The following is a 19,579-nucleotide window of genomic DNA, read 5'->3' as shown; positions in this document are numbered from 1 at the left end:
ATCCTGTTTAGATTAAGCAGTTATTTTATCCTGTCTGATATATCGTGAGGAAACTTGTCACAACAGGAATAATTTCTACACAGTACACTCAGGTCTTCTGTCTTTACAGTGATTATTTGCAAAGTAAGATGTATATGTCCCGCTCAGGAAAATAAAATTGTACAATTTACGAGCATGTGTGTAGAATCTTTTACTGTGTAACTGTTTATTTTCTACAGGGTTTCTGCAGGATTTTTAAGCTCAAGTTTAAGACTTTTTAAGACCTAAACAAATAAAATTAACACCATATGAGCACAATAGGTCAACATGGTTACATAACTGTAAAATGATTGTAAAAAGCATGATTTACAGTTCATATACAGGTTTTCACAAAAACAAAAAGGTTTATAAAAAGATAAATTTAACATTTCAGCTTTTAAATAATATTTTCTTTTAATAAACGAGTCAAACGTATCAATTATTAATTTAAACCATTATCAATAAACTATTATATTAATTAACACAAATATAATTTACTTTCTTAATTGTTTAGGATTTTATAATGAATTTATAATCTTGTCGATCCACCACTACAGATTTACAACAAAAACAGAAGGGCTTATTGAAAATGCAAATTCATTCTCTTCCAGTAGGAGGTGCTTTCCGAACGGCAGAAAAATAACCGTTTCCCCGGTAACAGCAGTAAACAAAGCAGCAGCAGCGTCTTTGAAGCTTACAGAGCCCTTGTTTATTCAATGAAATAATAATAACCTTTTGAAGTTTAATCGTCACATTAAACTATAAATTTAAGACCTCTTTAAATCATAATTAAGACCTTTTGATATTTGAATATATTTTACAACGTAGAAGCTGAGTTTGCAGCATCATTACTCCAGTCACATGATACTTCAGAAACCAATTAACCCCAACCTTTTGAACGCTAGTAGGCTATAACACATGCTTTTATCCAAAGCAACTTAAAATGCATTTTTTATTTGAACTCAGGCACTTACCACAATCACATTTAAACATATTAAGCAAGAGTGAAGAAAAAGAGAGACATTTCCTTGCACTTAAGTCTAAATGGATTGACTTTAGGGATAAAAGAAAGACGCGTGGCAAATGCAGGGTCATTTTCAAGCTATCCTACTCTTTATTTAATGCAAATTACAGTACCAGGTAACTAGTCTCTGAATCCAAGTCACACCAAGGACCAAAACGGGCATATTTACAAGGAGAGGAGACATTTAGCATACCTTCACAGAAAAAGAATATATTTAAAATAAAATAAAATTTTCAGTCACAAACAGAGGCATTCAAGTAATATTAATGTTATACATGTTGTATTTGTTTTTTTATTCCATTTTTCCATTTTAAACCAAGACAACTGTTTTCCCAGCAAGTGTTTGTAATGCGATAGTCTGTATTCAGCCCACAGTCCTTAAACAATTGTTTTTTTTTGGCAATTGTTTTTAAACCTTGCGTCTTTACATTCTTACTCTAACTTTAGTCACATGACGTGGTCACACCATTCATGGAAAGCAACACATCTGTGAATGCGCATCTTACAAGCAAGCTTTACATTGAGGGTCCGGCGGGAGCTACGTGACATCTCTACTGCCTACTGTCAGCTGGCCAAGGAGCGAACACACAAAGAAGTCATTATTATTGCCCCTGGGATGTCGCCGTTACATCACAGCACACTCAGAGTTGGTTCACTTTGGTAGTGGAACGAGTGTCAGAACATACATTGAGATTAACTCCACGGGAACATGACTTCCTCCACACACAAAAACACCTTTGTGCCGAACTCGAGAGAGAGAGAAAAAACAAGTGAGGAAAAACATCTACAGAAATGCCATTGAATGTGGTTTCTGATGGTAAATGAAGTCGGCTGTCAGTCATTCAGACTTGACCAATCACCTGCAGAGGGTCACAGGAAGGGGCGTGGTCTAGGGACAGGAAGTGTATGGAAGCAAAGGCACTCCAAACTATAGATACACTATACATTACTAGTTATAGTTACAATAATATAGCTGGCACCTACTGTACATATAAGATTGAACTATATGGCTGGAGCAAGCTCCTTGTCTACACTATCCAACAAACAGGTCATGTCTGCCCTGATTTTTTTAATCCGTTTTATTTCTTTGATCCTTTTTTCATTTAATCCCTCGTCTTTGTTTTCGCTCATTTACAGTTCTCAGGTCAGCATATTTATGTACATAGTAGAACACTCACTCTCTCACTCACACTCACACACTCACACACACGCTCACAAATTATACAAAAATCAAAACAAAACAGAAAAAGTCAAAGTAAAAGCCAGAATTTGGTGAGGAGCAACTGTGCTGTACTGTATATACACGTCTGTCGTTTTCTTATACTGCCATGCTTTGTGCATTAAGACATTTTGGGAAGGAAAAAAGTACGGCTTCCTGTAAGTTATGCTGAGACATGATGAAGAAAAAAGTAGTGGTTAAAACAACACCGCCATTTCAGTTTAACACCGCGAATGGAGCACAGACACAGTCTCTGTGAAGTCAGCGCCACATCGATGCGTTTCTTCATGTGTTCTTTATGTTTAGCTGTGTGCATAAGAACAATGGATCTGAACATCACGACACCGACACACACGCGACAATAAATAACCAGAGGAAATCAGGACAGAAGGTGATTTCTAATGGCTAACTGAAAACAGCAGACTCTTAGTCATACACATACTGTATCACAACTGTAATGGATTCTGATGATGCTAGATATAGATCTATATATAACTATATATATATATATATATATAATATATATATATATAACTATATATATATATATATATATATTTATTTTACATGATGAAAAGTAATATATATATATATATATATATATATATATATATATATATATATATATATATATATATATATATATATATATATATATAAACCGTGTATGTATATATCATACATGAACACAGAGACGGAGACACACGTCTCACCGGTCAATCAAAATGTTTGCCCCTCCCCTACAGCCCGCCCATTTTATAAAACAAGATAAAACAGATTCATCAAACTCCTGTTACAGAGTATTTCTTTGTGGTTGACATGCGGTTTTTCTATTTATACCTCTTGTATGGTGCCTTGTGTTTGTTAGATACGCTTAGATACAATATTTCCTCTAGTTTTGAATGCCTGCTTCATCTTCACCCAATACATATACACATATATATATATATATATATATATATATATATATGAATATACACACTATATGTATATATATGTGTACTGTATACATGGGGTGCTCTCAACCAAATTCAAGCCATGCGCTGTTAAAGGCCCAGGACAGTATAAAGGGAGAGAAGGTGTAGCTAGAGACGGTCCAGGTGAGAGAAGGGGAGCCCAGATGCGAACGGAAGTGGATGGATCTGGCTACCGGATTGCTTACATAATAAGATTGTCCTCTGAGAATAAAAAAAAAAAAAAAAGTTCCGGCTGGTCACGGACCAGGATTTATGGTTTAACCCCAACCCCCCTCTCCCAACTGCTCTCTCTTTTTCTCTGTCTCTGTAGCTCTCGCGAATTACAGTCGACGATGCTATTCCACACGTATCATTTTAAACTCGTTCTAAACGAAAAAATAAATTTAAAAAATCATGAATGAAGGTTGGCTCTTGCAGTCTGAATAAGAGTGGCGGTTACATGACTCGAATCCTGCCCGATAAGCTGGTGAGCAGTAGGGTGGGCGTGGCCTCGGAGGCAGGGTCAGGTCTGATTGGCTGGGGCTCTCAGGTTGAGGTGTTGGAGGCGGAGGCAGAGGCTGCAGTTGTGGTCTGACTGCGATCTCCGCTATTGGCATCTGGACACAAAGACAAAACATTGTTATTAGCATATATTGTATGTTATATACTGTCATATCTATTCATTTCTTCAAAAAGAATTTCAAAATGCAATTCATGCATGTACTGATTTGAATGCAGTTTCTGTATGATGAACATGTTTTTAATTTAGTTTTAAATGTCATTAAATGTACAGTCATTAACTTTACATGTTTCTTGACAATGGTATAAAAGTAGATAAAACCCAACAAGAATAAAAACATGCCTAAAAACTTGCCACATGTGTTATTAACTCTTCTATACTGTGTTCATTTTTATGTCATTGATAAAACAGTCAGTAACAACTATGACACAAAACCCCTGTTCATTAAAAGCACTAAGACATATGAACAGTGTATCGGAGTGAGCTATCTCCAGAACACAATGGATGTCAGATGAGCACAAACAGGGTCTAAAGCAAAGGCTGACCTGAGGTGGCAGAAGCGTTGGTGGGGGTAGAGACTCCTGTCTGGTTACGTGCATGAGCAGGAATTAGGATAGAGGCCAGGGATGGGTTACTGGACAGCTCTGAGTCAAGCCAAAAAAAAAACATATTGAAAAAGCTGATTACTTTACATTTGACAGCACCTTTTCTTCATACAAGCAAATTCAAAATCATGCCATACCTTGAGTTGTGAAGTTGAATAAGGATGGTTTCTCACGTCCATTAGGAAGTTTGACATTGGGATCCCGCAGTTCATCAAAGAAGGAGTGAGCGCAGGCCTCTAGCGGGGTCAGTCGAGCGGTCGGCGTGTACTCCAACAGCCGCGAGCACAACGCAATGGCTTCAGGAGGCGTGCGCGGCCGAAACACCTGCAGAGACATTCCAGAAGCTTAGTAAGAGTCTATAAGCAAGATGTATATTGTCTTAATTATCGATGAATGGCAACACTTTATTGTAGAGTTTGCTTGCTACGTGTATAATAACATAGTAATAACACTTACATAATGACATAATAAAAAAATGTGCATTGCTTTTGAATGAATAACCACGCATTATAACATTTTCAATTTTGCATAAGCTTTCTTCATTCCATCTGAAAGATCACTCATTCGCATGATTTGCGATTAAGCCGCGACATGCCTTGAGTTATGGAAGTTTTATGGATCATTCATAAGAAACTGAATCATCTATGACTCATTTAGCAAATTATCTCTTATTCACGTTTAGGATGATTATATGCACATCTTTATAAATGAGGTGCCAGTCTGACATTATGGCAGCCTGCCCTGCATCACATTAAAGGAACTGTATACTTTTTCCTGGGTTATAACGACGAAATGTTCATTTGCTTTTTGTAGCCAACTCTTTAAAGTGTTTGTCTTCAGTGGAGCAAGACGTGCAATCATTGAAATAAGACTTGTTTATATCTAACTTATTATTACACTATAAATTAACTTTTTTTTTTTTGTTGTTGTTTTTTGGTAAACTAGCTCTGGCTTACTTGAAGCAGCAGAAAAGGAAGGCATTTCAGCCTTTCAAGGTGTTTGCGTCACATGCACTGGGGCATATCCTGAGCAGAAGGTAAGAGTGTGTTGAAGGGAGGGGTCTGATTGGAAGCAGGATAAACTAAACACACCCTGCAGCTCAGTCGTGTACTACATACATTGAGCACCAGGGGGCAGCTGAGAGATCCTGCCATTATACTTAATATGCACTACAGCCCTAGTGTACGAAAATATCAATTTAATATCTGTATCATTATTTTCAAGTATGATTTTTTTTTTTAAAGTAATAAATAAAATAAGATTTTGTTTGTGTAAACTTCCCTTTCTAATCAAACTAAAGAAAAGTATCAAGATTATTACCAGTGTCCATCTGGAACAGTTCATCTGTCCTTCAACTGCATTTTCAAACAACTCAGCAAGTTCAGTTTGACGTACATGACAACAGATTCAGTTGCAAGGCATAACATACACCACTGTTCAAGAGTTTGGGGTCAGGAAGACTGTAATATTTTTGAAAGAAGTCTCTCGTGCTCACCAAGGTGGCATTTATTTGATCTACAGTAAAAAACTACAGTAAATATGTAATTCATTCCTGTGATGCGAAGCTGAATTTTCAGCATCATTACTCTAGTCTTCAGTGTCACATGATCCTTCAGAAATCATCCTAACATGCTGCTAACATTTCATATTATTTTCAGTGTTCAATTTTCAGGATCGTTAGATTAATAGAAAGTTCGAAAGAACAGCATTTATTTGTGTAATATAAAAGTCTATTATAGAAGTCTTCACTGCTACTTTTAATCAATTTGACAAACTTTGCTGATTAAAAGTATCAACCGCTTTTACAAAAAAATCTTACTGACCCCAAACTTTAAAAAAAATAGTGCATACCCAAAATCTAAAATCTATACCACAGAGGTAAACGGCAATTGTAAAAAGTGTAATGAAGTCAGCAAGCAATGTAGAAAGCATGTCTGGTGAGGTCATTCAAATCAAATGGACATGAGGATGTGACATCAGCTCCGTTCCAAACCCTCGTAAACTGCCTAAATATAAAAACTCAGTAAAAGTTTTTATTTATGGTTTTTATTTAGTACTCAATGAACCATAATAGCACTATGTAGTACACATATTGTATATTTCCATATTTATAATGTCAGCTTTTTATAAATCTTGACACACGCCTTCTCTCTTCTAAATCAAGCTAAGGCGGCAACATATTTATTCCACCTACATTTTCTGAACCAGGTTTCCTACGTAGGCAGCTCACTAGGATTCAGAATAGACTGTATAAGGTCACTTGGCTAGCCATCACAACAGAGCTCAGATAGAGCACAATCTTGACTGAAGTTTTCCTTATTCTTTCATCAACTACTTGAGAAGCAGTGTGTCTAAGAACAATAATGAAGTGCTGTCGGCGAGTCGCGACACAAATGGAGTCAGGACAGTGAGTGGAGATGACGGCTGGAGGTGGGAGACGGCTGTGCTAGAAGTAGAAAACAGTTGGCCTGTACCTGTTTACTCACCTTAGTCCATGGGTGGGCCTTAATCTGCGGGAACTTGAACTCGGTGTAGTTTGGGTTCATTTCCCGAATCTGCTCGCGTGTGGGAGTGCCCAGCACCTGAGACCACAAACACCAGTCGTGATTACAGCACAGGAGCACAGCTGTTCAAGACGCACTTCTACAGGCACTTTATGCTCCGGGGTTTACCGTTATTAAAATAAACTCTTGAAAATGATTTTTTTTTTTTTTTTAAGATTTGAAAGTTAGACTGATAAACTTATTTAACCAAGCTACAGTACTGATTTTATTGATTTTTAATCAAGTTTTCAAATACCTTTTATGAATAAAGCTTATTGTTTTAGACTTTTTTTTTTTTTGGCAAACTAATATATAATTTCTACTGAAACCTGCATGGAATGTATTTCAATGTATTGTAATTACACACACACCAGTGAGAGTGTGAGAAGTTTTAAGAGAGTTCACCTTACAAAACTCTTACAAAACTGTCGAAACACCTGTAAATCATGTTAACAGTCTTGTATAAAGCTAGCAACCTAAATCAACTGAGTGTGGCTCTGCAATTGTTGCTCTTCCTATAAACTAATGCAAACGCTGAGATTAAATCTCAGACAGAAGAGGCGGTGTAGTGGCGCCAGTACCTTGATGATTTCCACCAGCTGATCCACTCCGCTGTCGCCGGGGAAAATGGGTTGTCCAAGCAACAGTTCGGCCAGCACGCAGCCAGCTGACCACACGTCTGCAGTGAAAGAGGGAGAGTGAGGGAGGGCTGACATGCAACAGTGTACAAAAGCACATCCTGAACACAATGAGCACCATGCATTCAATTAACTTACAAAGGATTATATTTCCCATAGTTATAATGTATTATAAGTCTCATATCTTGCCATTGTTAACTTGTTAACTTAACTTGTTGTTTACTTAAAGCAGACAAAGACCACTTATAAATAATAACAACGATAATAATAATAATAAATATAAAAACAATATTTTTACTTAAACAGCCATAAAATCAGATATCTGATCAGATGAATGTGTAATATGGCACATTTGATTTTAACAATATTTATTGTAATGTCAGTAAGATCCTGTACAGATCTTAAATAACGTCAAGATATGAGACTTAGCATCCATTACAAATTAAGTCGATGTTGTGGTGTTTATGGCGTGTTATAAATAATCATACTCATAAAAATAATGAACACAAATAAGTACATTTTATAATGTGTTATAATTTGTTTTTATGATTATTTATGAGATGAAACAACATATTATACTTTTTTTTTTCATTCATTATGATGCCTTAAGAATACCCTTATAAAAATAGGCTTCACAGAAAAAGTGTTACCAAAACATCGAATTGCATTTAATATAATTCAAAATGTAATACATTTGTATTTAATTGCAATTAACATGCAATTAAGTGTGCAGAAACATTATATTTAGATCACACTTAAGTATCACTTTTTTTAAGAGTCACTTTTGGCATGGATTTGCCTATTTTCCACGATAAGAGGTGATAGCAACATAATGGAGGAGTAGTTTATTGAAGCAGAAATGATTTGCATGGCAGTATAGTTAAAGCTCATGTACCTATGCTGGATGTGTAGTCGGTTGCTCCAAAGATGAGTTCAGGGGCTCTGTAGTACCGTGAGCATATGTAGGAAACATTGGGCTCCCCACGTACTAACTGCTTAGCACTGAGAACAAAAAGACAGACTGTCACAGGGGGAACTCTCTGTCCAGGTCCCCAGTATAAGGTATCCATTAACAAACAACAGATTCACATTCCCTAGTTTACAGCCAGCAGGTGTAAGGCAAGTGAGAAATAGATCCCCGAATATCACTTCACCTAAAATCTTTACCAGTATTCTTAAGCAGACAAATGTGAAAAGCAGGCTTCCAATGAGGAAGGCTGAAGTCAGCACAGTTATCTCCGAGCATAGCGAGACCATCTGGAGCCTCCGGTGAGGAGTAATATGGGATTACCAGTTAAACGCAGTAAAGCGCTGTTTTCACTTCACAGATCCACTAGGGCCGCAATAGACCTTTGAAAGGTTATCAGAAAAGCCAACTGACCTGCCAAAGTCACAGAGTTTGAGCACGGCCGTGTCTGGGTCCAGCAACAGATTCTGCGGTTTGATGTCCCGATGGCAGATCCCAAAGGAATGGATATAGGCCAGACTCCTGAAGAGCTGGTACATGTACAACTGTAGTGAGGAAGATACGAGTCAGGTTACTAACGCAGTCATAAAAACAGCTCTCAAAACAAATTACCCTAAAAATGCATAATATAATTGTTTTATTTTTATATATCGCTTGTAATATCTAACAATTTAATTAAATTATAATAATAATCCTCCAGATACAACTGTTTTGAATTTTTTTTTTTTTCACGGAACACAAAAGGTGAATTTTTTAACAACATAATGGCTGCTGTGTAACTGTGAAAGCCACAGCCATGGCCTCAAAACCAGTTTAAGAGCGGTAACCTCATGTACTTAGTTTGTGCTGTTTTTCTTTAGGATTAGTTTGTATGCATTTTTCATTCACATTTGTTGCAAACATTTATTTAGTTACAAATAACTCACAGGACACAAAGGTCATTTCACATACATTGTATTTTATTTAGTTGACCATACAGAAGTATAGTTTTGGGAGCGCTCACCATTAGTTACTTTTGTCATTTTGTTTGTGTAATTATTTGTTTCTGAGCTTACCAGTGTTGGATTCCACACCCGGGAGAGATCCAGGAAGTTGGCTGGCTTAAAGGGGTGGCGGTTGGAGCAGGAGCAGTTTTATAGGGGAGGTGGCCTAATTGGACACTACCATTGTTTATGTCCTGGGGGGATAGCTCATTCTCTGCTTAGATATTCTGGGGTTTGGATTTATATTATATTGAGTACTTTTGTTGAATTAAGATTAATTAAATGTTTATTACTTTTGGAATAAGTTTTATGTAGATTTTGCTGTTATTTGTAGCTTGTGTAGTAGTGTTGTTGTTGTTAGTCTTCCCCTGTGTGTTAAAATTGGTCTGATCAGCCAATATATAAGTCCCCGTTGTTTCTTTGTAAGAGTTAGTTGTATTTTTTGTTAAGAGCTTTAGTTACGGTTTGTTTATTTGACTTTTGTTTTTGGGCCCAAACCTTTATTTTCACTTTGTTGTCATGATTTTTGGGAAATAAAAATCCTTATTTTTTAACATCCCTTGCGACTCCTCTTGCTTAACTGCTTGGTCCCTGACAGTAACATATAATGAAAGTCAATGGGGACTGGTGTTGGCAAGATCGAAAATGATTTAAAGACCACCACAGTACTTTTTAAGGATCATAAAAGTGGTCCATTTGACTATTCTGAATAATATAAGGCAAGTACAGCTGCACTGACATCAGTGGCATTTCATCGCATCCATTAGTCTATTTTTAGAACTTTGACAGATTATTAGTGATTGATGATTTTTGATCTGTTCATCACCAAGACTTGGAATTTAGCTCACAAGTCATACGGAGTACTTTTATGATTCTCTTACGGTGTTTTTATGATTGAAAGAGCCCCATTCACATTCATTATATGCAAAGAAGTGGCCACAAAAGTCTTAAAAAATATAATTTTTTTGTTCCACAAATAAAAGAAAGTAAATAGGTAAGGATGTGTAATGACACCATTATGTATTTCTCTACAAAAACTCATATTCATTTAGAGCTCGGAATAACTTCTTCATAAAAATTCCCACGGCGCTATAAAATTCTATTAATTTGCTTGATTTTTTCAAGTTTAGAAATCACTTTTTAAATGTTTGTTTTGTCTTAAATCGTAAATTAAAAACAAAGTTGCCCTAGTGGGCCCTGACCTCCTGGTGGAGAACCACTGATTTAACTTCTAAGAAGGAAGTTTTCCCATATCTTTTTTATCTGTACACATATTGTGTGTGTGAGTTTGACTATTTATGTCACATCCTGCCAATAGCAGGAAGGATACAGCTCAGGACGCGGCACAAAGCAGTGATGATGTCATCACAGCAGTCAAGACACTGGTGACGCAAAAGTGTTTGGGAGGAGGAGGAACACATAACAACACACACTCGGCTGACCCACAGACTCACCAGTGGGAACAAAACCCAAGGCTTTCATTCAGGATGTACACATCACTCACACAAACACACAACAGGAACAATCCGCACCTTTACATAAACCATGGGAAGGGTCTGCTTAGCGCGGCTGTAGTGTCTCGCCACTCTGTAGACGGTCTCCGGGACGTAGTCCAGAACCAGATTCAGATACACCTCATCCTTCTGTGGACAGAAAACAAGAAAGAAGATACTTGAAGTCACAGAGTTAAAATTGTCAGGATTTATAGCACATATGTATATAACTTGAAGTCAATGTCTATACTAAAAATGTCCCATGCGCTGCATCTCCATGACTCAACAACCAGCTTGTGAACTGTAAAAAACAAATAAAATAAAATCTGCTATGGAAATGACACAAAAACAGCCAATTCTCTAGCATGATGTCATTGTGGACGTTGAGTGCCATGCATTGTGTGGAACCGTGCCTGAAAGCGAGTGATGATTGTGCTCACCATCTTTACATAACACACATGCTCAGACATTGAAGTCATATCCTCCTGAAGAACTAAAGAAAAGGAAGAGCTCAATAGGGTGGCCTACAGGGCCACTCTGACCCCTCGTCTGATGTCACATCCTGTCTATTATGCCCTTCTTCCTTCCCCCACAAGTTCAGTTGTGAGAGGGTCTATTTCTGCTGAATATTTCATGCCTGCAAAAGGACAGGAGTCAAACCGACCTCACAGACTCTGCTAAACGTGTCAAGATATTTGAATACAAGAATAAGAAGAACAAACATAAAAGATATAAATATAGATACAAAACTTAAGGGGATTATTTCACCCAAAAATTTAAATTCTTTCATCATACATTTTCACATAAATAACTTTCTTTTACTGAATTAAAAAAAAAAAAAAAAAAAAAAAAAATATATATATATATATATATATATATATATATATATATATATATATAAGTTACTCTGCTAAATGTATGATATAAAGATATAAAATGTATAATATGTGAAATATAAAGAGATTATTTCTACAAAAAAGAGTCACTTCTGTTATCATGTACATTGATTTCAAGACATATTCAATTTTTCTGTTGAAAAATGAAAAAATAAAACACAATGGTACCATAACGTTGTTATTTTTAGCTTTTATTTATTTTTCATTTTTTAAATTCTACATTGTTTTTATGACATCTAGATTTTTCAAATTTTTTTCCTTCCTTTTGTTGAATAAATAAAAAAAGAAAATAAATAAATAAAAGTGCCATAATGCAGTGCTTTTAGGTTGCTTTTTTTTCTTTATGTTTATGTTTTTGTAAACTATTCCTTTAATGAAATCTGCATTAAATCTGAAAAAATGATGACAATTAACAACAAATAAATAAATAAAAATAAATAATGTATAATATACATACATACAAGTTACAAGCATCAAAGTATTTCACCAGGACACAGTGATTGGCTGCATACGATTAATTTTTCAGTGCCACTGTTTAGTCATTTTTCGTTCTCCGCTTTGACTCTGATTGATAAGTAGTCTCTGATAACAGATGTTTGATTTCCTAAAACAATGTGAGAAAATAACCCAAAGCACCCGCTGACTGTGCTGTGCAGCTAAAATTAGTCGTAGCGATGACTCATCCTCCACCCTCACTACAGCAACAGCATCACTTCCTCAATTACGGCCAATCAGACCAGCTCCTGAGATGTGCCTCAGATTACAGGGCCATCTGATTGGCTGCTGCTCTGTGGTCACATGACATTGTGAGCGTGTCATTGGGTGATCTGTGGCTCATGGCACAGTACTCAGAGGTAGCAACAGGTAGAGACTCATCTGTCCCCAGGCCCTGCTATTACCGTTTCTTTCACAAACAGCACCTGTCAGAGCCAAACCTACAGGTGAGGTTATGAAGACATCCAATAAAACTACTATAATTCAAGATAAAGCCTAACTACATACATGTGAAAAGTTATCCTAGTGAAACTTTAGACCGGTTTGGAAAACAGTGCCACCTCAATCATGGATGAGACACATAAATCTGTAGGGATGAAAATAAATTGTTCTGGTTCTGAATCTGCTTCCTCTTAACAATTCTGGTTCCTTAGTGATTCAATTATTGATTCTTTTAGTACTTTTAAGACAGCATTGCCCACTTTCAATAGTAAAGACTAATAAAGACTAAAAAAACTACAAAACAGCACTATTATTGTTAACTGACTCAATCTCTTTTTTTGACTAAGGTTGCATTTTTTTTTTCATTAGAAATACTATAAAACCTTAATTCTATGAAACATTATTACAATTTAAAACAACTGTTTTTTTATTTGAATATACTTTTTAATGTAACTCCTTCCTTTGATGCAAAAATGTGATGCAAAAAATATTAAAATGTGATATATTCCTGTGCAAAGCTGAATTTTCAGCATCATTACTCTAGTCTTCAGCGTCACATGACCCTTGCTGAATAATATTTTTTGACTATTTCACCCAGCCCCTCTACATGGGCCATGCGTCTCTAATGGAGTCTAATGGCACCCAGATGCTGACCTGTGAGAAATCGACTCTGAGAATTTGTGCCCATGTGATTATCTGCTTTATCTGCTATGCATATATAGACCTAACAAACTCTGACTGAGATATTAAAACACACACACACACATAAATAGTGTCAACGCTGCAGCATCGTCAACCACAGATCTACCTCTGTCTTTCTTCGTACGCACAGACCCTCTCGACCTCTCTCCCACACCCACATGACTTTGCAAAAATGCCTGACCACCGTTTTTTTTTTCTTCTCTGAGAAACACGCTTTCGAAATGTCAGTAGCTGGTTTCCGCTCACACGCCCACACGCACGCCCTGGCCCCTCTGTAATCACAGAGCACCAGGGTAAAGGCTGACAGGGAGTGCATGGAGAACAGGTCAACAAAATAACAAAAAACTGTAAGAAACTAGAACAAGGACTGAAGGGGAGGGGAGAGAGAGAGATGAAGAATGGTGTAAACAAACAGCTGTGTCCAAGACGCTAATGATATGGCAACAGTCCAGTCACTGAGAACAAATACTTGACATATGACCATAATTACTTTTATGTTAGGGGTGAAGTGTGTAATTTTTTGATGTTAAAATGCTTTCTCATTACTGAGCTTAAAGGTGAAGAGTGTGACTCCCGTGTCACTAGCTGTGCTGCGGTTTATCAAAAGCATGGTTAACCAACTACAGTCGCTGTTTTTCCAAACCATAGTTTCAACAAATGTTAGCAAACAACATTGCAAAGTTGTATGGTTGGAACCAAAGCTCTTGACCTCTGGGTAAAAACATTGTTTCTTACTAAAATTACATTCAGACTTCATGCTCATTCTCTTGGGTGCAGTACATACAATATTAACGATTCATAAAAGATGAATCACTGTCTGGCTATCTGAGATTTTGATATGGAGATAGGATCCTAATTTTTTTTAGAAGTATTACAGCACATCATGAGCATATATTAGCACTGTTTCTTGATTGCTTTTTGCATCTGATTGAGAAATTATGATACAGAAGTTATGACATATCTTTCATTCCATTTAAATACACATTGTAAAAAAATTTTTTTTTGAATTACCAACTTTAACAACATTTTTCTTTAGTTTAAATCAGAGAATCTGCTGTTGGAACATCTGCCTCAATGCTCTCAAGTCAACATAGCCAAATAAAAATCACTCTAAAATTATTGCAACATGATGTTGCTTAATTTTACACTGCCAGCAGAATCATTGCATGTATACTGTAAATATTTACTGTATAAATATTCAGGGAATAATAACAGCACTGAAAAGGGCAGCAGAAAAACACACCGTGATGTAGCGTGAGATTAAACCAACGATGAAGTGCACTTACCTTATCTCCACTGGAGTAGAAGAAGTAACGCAGACGCACAATGTTGCAGTGGTCCAGTTTTCTCATGATCTGAAGCTCACGGTTCTGCAAGGAAACAAACAAGAAAACAATTTAAGTTAACTGCTAATAGAGCTTCAGCATCAGATGATATATTAATCTCAACTGAAAAAATAAAAATGACCCTTATGTGGTCCAGGGTCACAAATGGGATTCAATGACGTCCCTTTTAAGCATTATGATCCAGCTAAAACTATTTTCTCCAATCGGTCATGAATGAATTGATTTACTCATTCATTTGTTCCAACAATAAACTGCTGATAATAGAACTGTAAGAGCGACTGCTATATGTGAAGTGCAATTCAAATAAAACACACACATATAGCAACAAATAAAGTCCTCGAGAGTTCCTCGCTTAGAGGAGTTGGGTCAGTTTCTGACCCACATCTGACCAAATAGACCAAAATAGAGCTACTGAAATGGCCCATAACCATGACAACCAGTTTCATCGGGCAGCTTCCACGAGAGAAACTGGCTAATCGACGATTTTATTTAAAGCACCACCCACACTGTGTGCATCTGAGAGAGATGCTTCCTCTATTTACAATCAGAGCAACAGAAGATGACGACAGCGCATTAAATACAGGAAGACTTCATATCTGATACAACTTCAAGGCTTTTGAGGATTTGTTTAATCAAGGCAACATTCACTTTGGAAAATAGCAGGGCTATTCAGTGTCTGTTTGACATTAAAGTTTGGTTTGGTTGGTGTGAAGCGGTCTGACAAAATAAAGTCCACTTGAAAAGGTGGTTTGGGTCAAAGTGGTTACTTTGGGATGTTTTGCAATTAGTATGAAATAAATCCGTCTAAACTGCTATAGATGCCGTAATTTAAATCAATGCATTTAATTCTTTCATTTATTTTAGTAATCAGCTACTTTCTGCTTACTTGAATAATTACTTCAAGAAACGTTAAGCAATGTGTACATAATTAGGAAATACAGTATGTGAAAGCATGTTCTAATTTGATAGTAAACTTTATATTATTATTATTAAGTTATAACATTTAAAGTTTTGAGTTTAATATTTGGTTTTGCTGTTATATAATTAATTGTGAAATTACCGGTAATGTTATAAGGTACTGAATTTTGGATGAATGAAGTGCGAAAAGTAAGAAAGGGAGGGGTGTGGAATCAAACTTGAGTTTGTGTGTGTGTTGTGTGTGAGACTGTAGCTCCATCACAATCACACGGTGTTTGGTAATTTGTGAACACACTAGTCACTGCCAACTCTGCATACACTGTCACTCTCATCAGGCCGCTCCATTCACACACACAACTTCATCCACTTCAGCCAATTCAGATGACAGTTCAAATCAGGTCTCAAACATCACAAATTCTGAATCTACGTGTATACAATGGCTGTTAGGTTAAAATTATGGTTTCTCTGATTTAAATGAAACCATTTTAATTTTTTTTTGAGAAAACATAAAGATGTAGAAAGAACAATATCACACTTAGAATAAGCAAAGATGGAATATCTTAGCTACTGTTAATTGCACAGCCTTCTAATACAGTTATATACTTGGTTAAGGAAAAAGCAAACAGTACCTTTGCTTCATGCACAAGGCCAAGTACACAATCACTTCATGGAAAATAATTGATTCCTCTGAAAAGCCCCAATTACATCACTTCAGCTGAACTATTATATCACACGAGCATCTGAGTAACCTAAAAACAGCAGAGCTGGATTACTTGCTTCTGCTGACAAAATCAGCATATGGATGTATGTGTGTGTGTGTTTGTGTGTTTTAAAGGAGTTGCTTATGCTCATCAAAGCTGCAATTATTTGATAAAAAATACAGGAATAAAAAAATGTTATATTGTGAAATATTATTATGGATGTAAAATAAAATTTTTCTGTTTTAATATACATTAAAATCGAAATTTATTCCTGTGATGCAAAGCTGAATTTTCAGCATCATTACTCTTCAGTGTCACATGATCCTTCAGATCCTAATAAACATGCCGCTAAAATTAAAACCATTACATTAAAATACATTTAAAACAGTGTAGTATTTAAATAATTTCAGCAGCGTGCAGATCCTCGTTTATGTCAGACTGTGGCGACAGCAGCGCGGACTTATCGCTCACATAATGTACCTACTATATCTAAAATAACGGGAAAATATATAGATTTTATGACATAATATGTCGTTATAACGAGAAAAATATGACGTTATTACGAGAAAATATGTCGTTTTAACAAAAAAAAAATGTCGTTATTACTAGAAAAGATGACGTTTTAACAAGAAAAGATGACGTTTTAACGAGAAAACATGACGTTATTACGAGAAAAGATGTCGTTTTAACGAGAAAATATGTCGTTTTAACAAAAAAAAATATGTCGTTATTACGAGAAAAGATGATGTTTTAACAAGATAATATGTCGTTATTACGAGAAAATATGTCGTTATTACGAGAAAAGATGTCGTTTTAACGAGAAAAGATGACGTCAAAACGACATAACTTCTCGCTATTACAACATAAGTGAGTGGAAAAAATAATATGTGTGTGGCAGCAATGCGTCACCGTACTTTTTTTATTTTGATGAATAAAAAGTTAAAAAGAAAAGCATTTATTTAAAATATAAATATTTTCTAACAATATACAATATACATTACTTTATATACTGGAGTAATGGCTAATGGAAATTCAGCGTTGCATCACAGAAATAAGTTATATTTTAAAGTATATTAAAATAGAAACTATTATTTTATATTGTAATAACATTTAGCAAAATTAAAGTTATTATTAACTTATCTAGGTTTTTCTTTATTTTTTATACATACTAAATAATAATACAAATATCCACTAATGTCAAAGTAAGAAGCTTGTGCTTGTGAGATACAAATAGCAGGACTATTCTAACATTCTAATATCATGTGTGTGTGTGTGTGTGTGTGTGTGTGTGTGTGTTTGTTGCAGAGTAAAGGTCAAACAGATAAACACTCCTACAGATGCTGACACACTTCACGCACACATATCCTCTCTAGGAAAAGCTTTGGACAAGAGAGGGAGCAAACTCCATTGAAAAGGAAGGTGGAAAGAAATGACAGAAATAACAGCAAGAGTATCACGTGAAGCTTCACAGATGACAAACACACCCCACAGCGCTTGACAGGTGCTTATACTTGACGTGTTTTGCACGTGTTTCACAAAAACAACAGGTGGCAGCTTAGAGAGAAAAAAAAACAGCAAAAGACAAGTAGTTTACCAAACTTTACTTGGTAAATATTGGTGAGGATGACATATTGTTTTCTGACTAGTGACTGATTTCAACAGAAGTCAGTGTTAGCATGTTGCTAAGATAACAGCTAAGAGTACTTTAAAGTTTGCATGAACTGGACGTTACAACAAAATTTACTTCAGCATTGTGACGTATTTCCCAGTAAAATGCATTATTGAATGAGGAAAAAACAGAGGTTTTAGTGTTTTAGTGCGCATCCTTGTAAAGACTACAATGAAAAAACAAATGTTTTAATGTGCACTAACAAAGTGCACAAGGTTCATCTGCTGTGTTTGATGGATTTTTCACCATACTTAGAAGTTCTAAGAAGTTCTTAGAAGTACTTCTACTAATACATAGAATTTGCTCAGAAGATATAATAGAAAGAAATATAATTATACCTGTACCTTTTGGAAAAACCTTCTTGTTGGAAATGTGCCAATGATGACTTAAAATGCTTAAAATGTTGCCAATACAGGCAGCAGCACTTTCACCCAAGAAGACCCAACAAAGTGCCAATGATAAGGGCACACAGCTTCACAAACACACACACACACACACACACACACCAGAACTCTCTGATATCTCCGTCAGGTCACTGTTCACAAGCTGTCCTTCATATGTGACCGTATTCGGGTCATTTTCCCCACCAGCTTTGATTCAAAACCCTGCTTCTCATAACTGTTTATTGAACATTGGATATCCTCTGAATGGCTGTTATTCAAGCAGCAGTTTTGTGTTCAAATTGCTTGTCGCTGAAACTTGTAGCATTGTATCTATTTAGGAAACAGTAATCCACTTACTACACCTGTAAGAGCACATCAGTATGGAATTCAGCTAAAACGAGAAATTCAAGAGAAATGATAAACAATTAAAAAAAGACAACTATAAAAAAGTAATACAAGATAAGAAAGATGAAAGATAAAAGGAGAGCAATAACACTGAAGAAAAGAAATGAAGGAATTGATCAAAGAACAGACATACAAAAAATGCTATTAATAATAAAATAAATAAGGATATAGGAACAGAGACCAAAGCACTTTGATGAGAGAGTCTGAGATGTTCTTAAGAAAAGCCTTGAGGCCATTACATACAGTCAAGGGACTGAGAAAGGATGAATGTCTCAGTCTTACCTTAAATCGCTTGTCCTGAAGGACCTTCTTAATGGCCACCAGTTCTCCTGAGTCACAGAGCTTGGCCTGATAAACCACGCCAAAAGAGCCATTCCCGATGACCTTGGTGTCGGTGTAGCTGACCTCCTGCGGCCGGTCAGGTCCCTGTCCAGGGGTCGCCACCACTGTGGTAACTTTACTGCCATCTTTATCTCCTACACAGATAAAGAAAGAGTTGGGAGTTAGAAACCAACTAATGTTACAAAAAGGCAGTCGGAAAACGCAACTAAGTTTGTAAGAATCTAGTACTAAGAATCTAGTACTAGTACTCTAGTACTAATAAAGTACTAAGTTTGAGAATCAAGAACCATTTTCTACAATTATAAAATAAATACA

The 19,579-nt window shown here is 36.0% G+C and overlaps 2 protein-coding genes across 3 annotated transcripts in view; one reads left to right on the top strand and one right to left on the bottom strand.

Moving 5' to 3' along the window:
- Nucleotides 1-19,579, top strand: part of LOC132152732 (serine/threonine-protein kinase SIK2-like) — a 364,451-nt gene that overhangs the window by 262,617 nt on the left and 82,255 nt on the right. The gene's annotated exons all lie outside the window — the stretch shown is intronic.
- LOC132152728 (glycogen synthase kinase-3 beta-like) overlaps nt 3,073-19,579 on the bottom strand; it is a 40,584-nt gene continuing 24,077 nt past the window's right edge. The window contains exons 2-11 of one of the 2 annotated variants that reach the window (XM_059561574.1): nt 19,205-19,398; nt 14,787-14,870; nt 11,006-11,116; nt 8,905-9,035; nt 8,419-8,525; nt 7,467-7,564; nt 6,817-6,924; nt 4,480-4,666; nt 4,283-4,381; nt 3,073-3,834 (exon numbers count right to left, since the gene is read on the bottom strand). In XM_059561574.1, coding sequence (XP_059417557.1) covers nt 3,764-3,834; nt 4,283-4,381; nt 4,480-4,666; nt 6,817-6,924; nt 7,467-7,564; nt 8,419-8,525; nt 8,905-9,035; nt 11,006-11,116; nt 14,787-14,870; nt 19,205-19,398 — 1,190 coding nt within the window. In that variant the 3' untranslated portion in view covers nt 3,073-3,763. The remainder of the gene's footprint in view (nt 3,835-4,282; nt 4,382-4,479; nt 4,667-6,816; nt 6,925-7,466; nt 7,565-8,418; nt 8,526-8,904; nt 9,036-11,005; nt 11,117-14,786; nt 14,871-19,204; nt 19,399-19,579) is intronic. The other variant, XM_059561575.1, reaches the window with a different exon arrangement.

The sequence above is a fragment of the Carassius carassius genome, chromosome 11 (genome assembly GCF_963082965.1).
Source record: "Carassius carassius chromosome 11, fCarCar2.1, whole genome shotgun sequence".
NCBI lineage: Eukaryota > Metazoa > Chordata > Actinopteri > Cypriniformes > Cyprinidae > Carassius > Carassius carassius.
The sequence above is the reverse complement of the archived record's forward strand: the minus strand, read 5'-3'. Positions and strand labels throughout refer to the sequence as shown.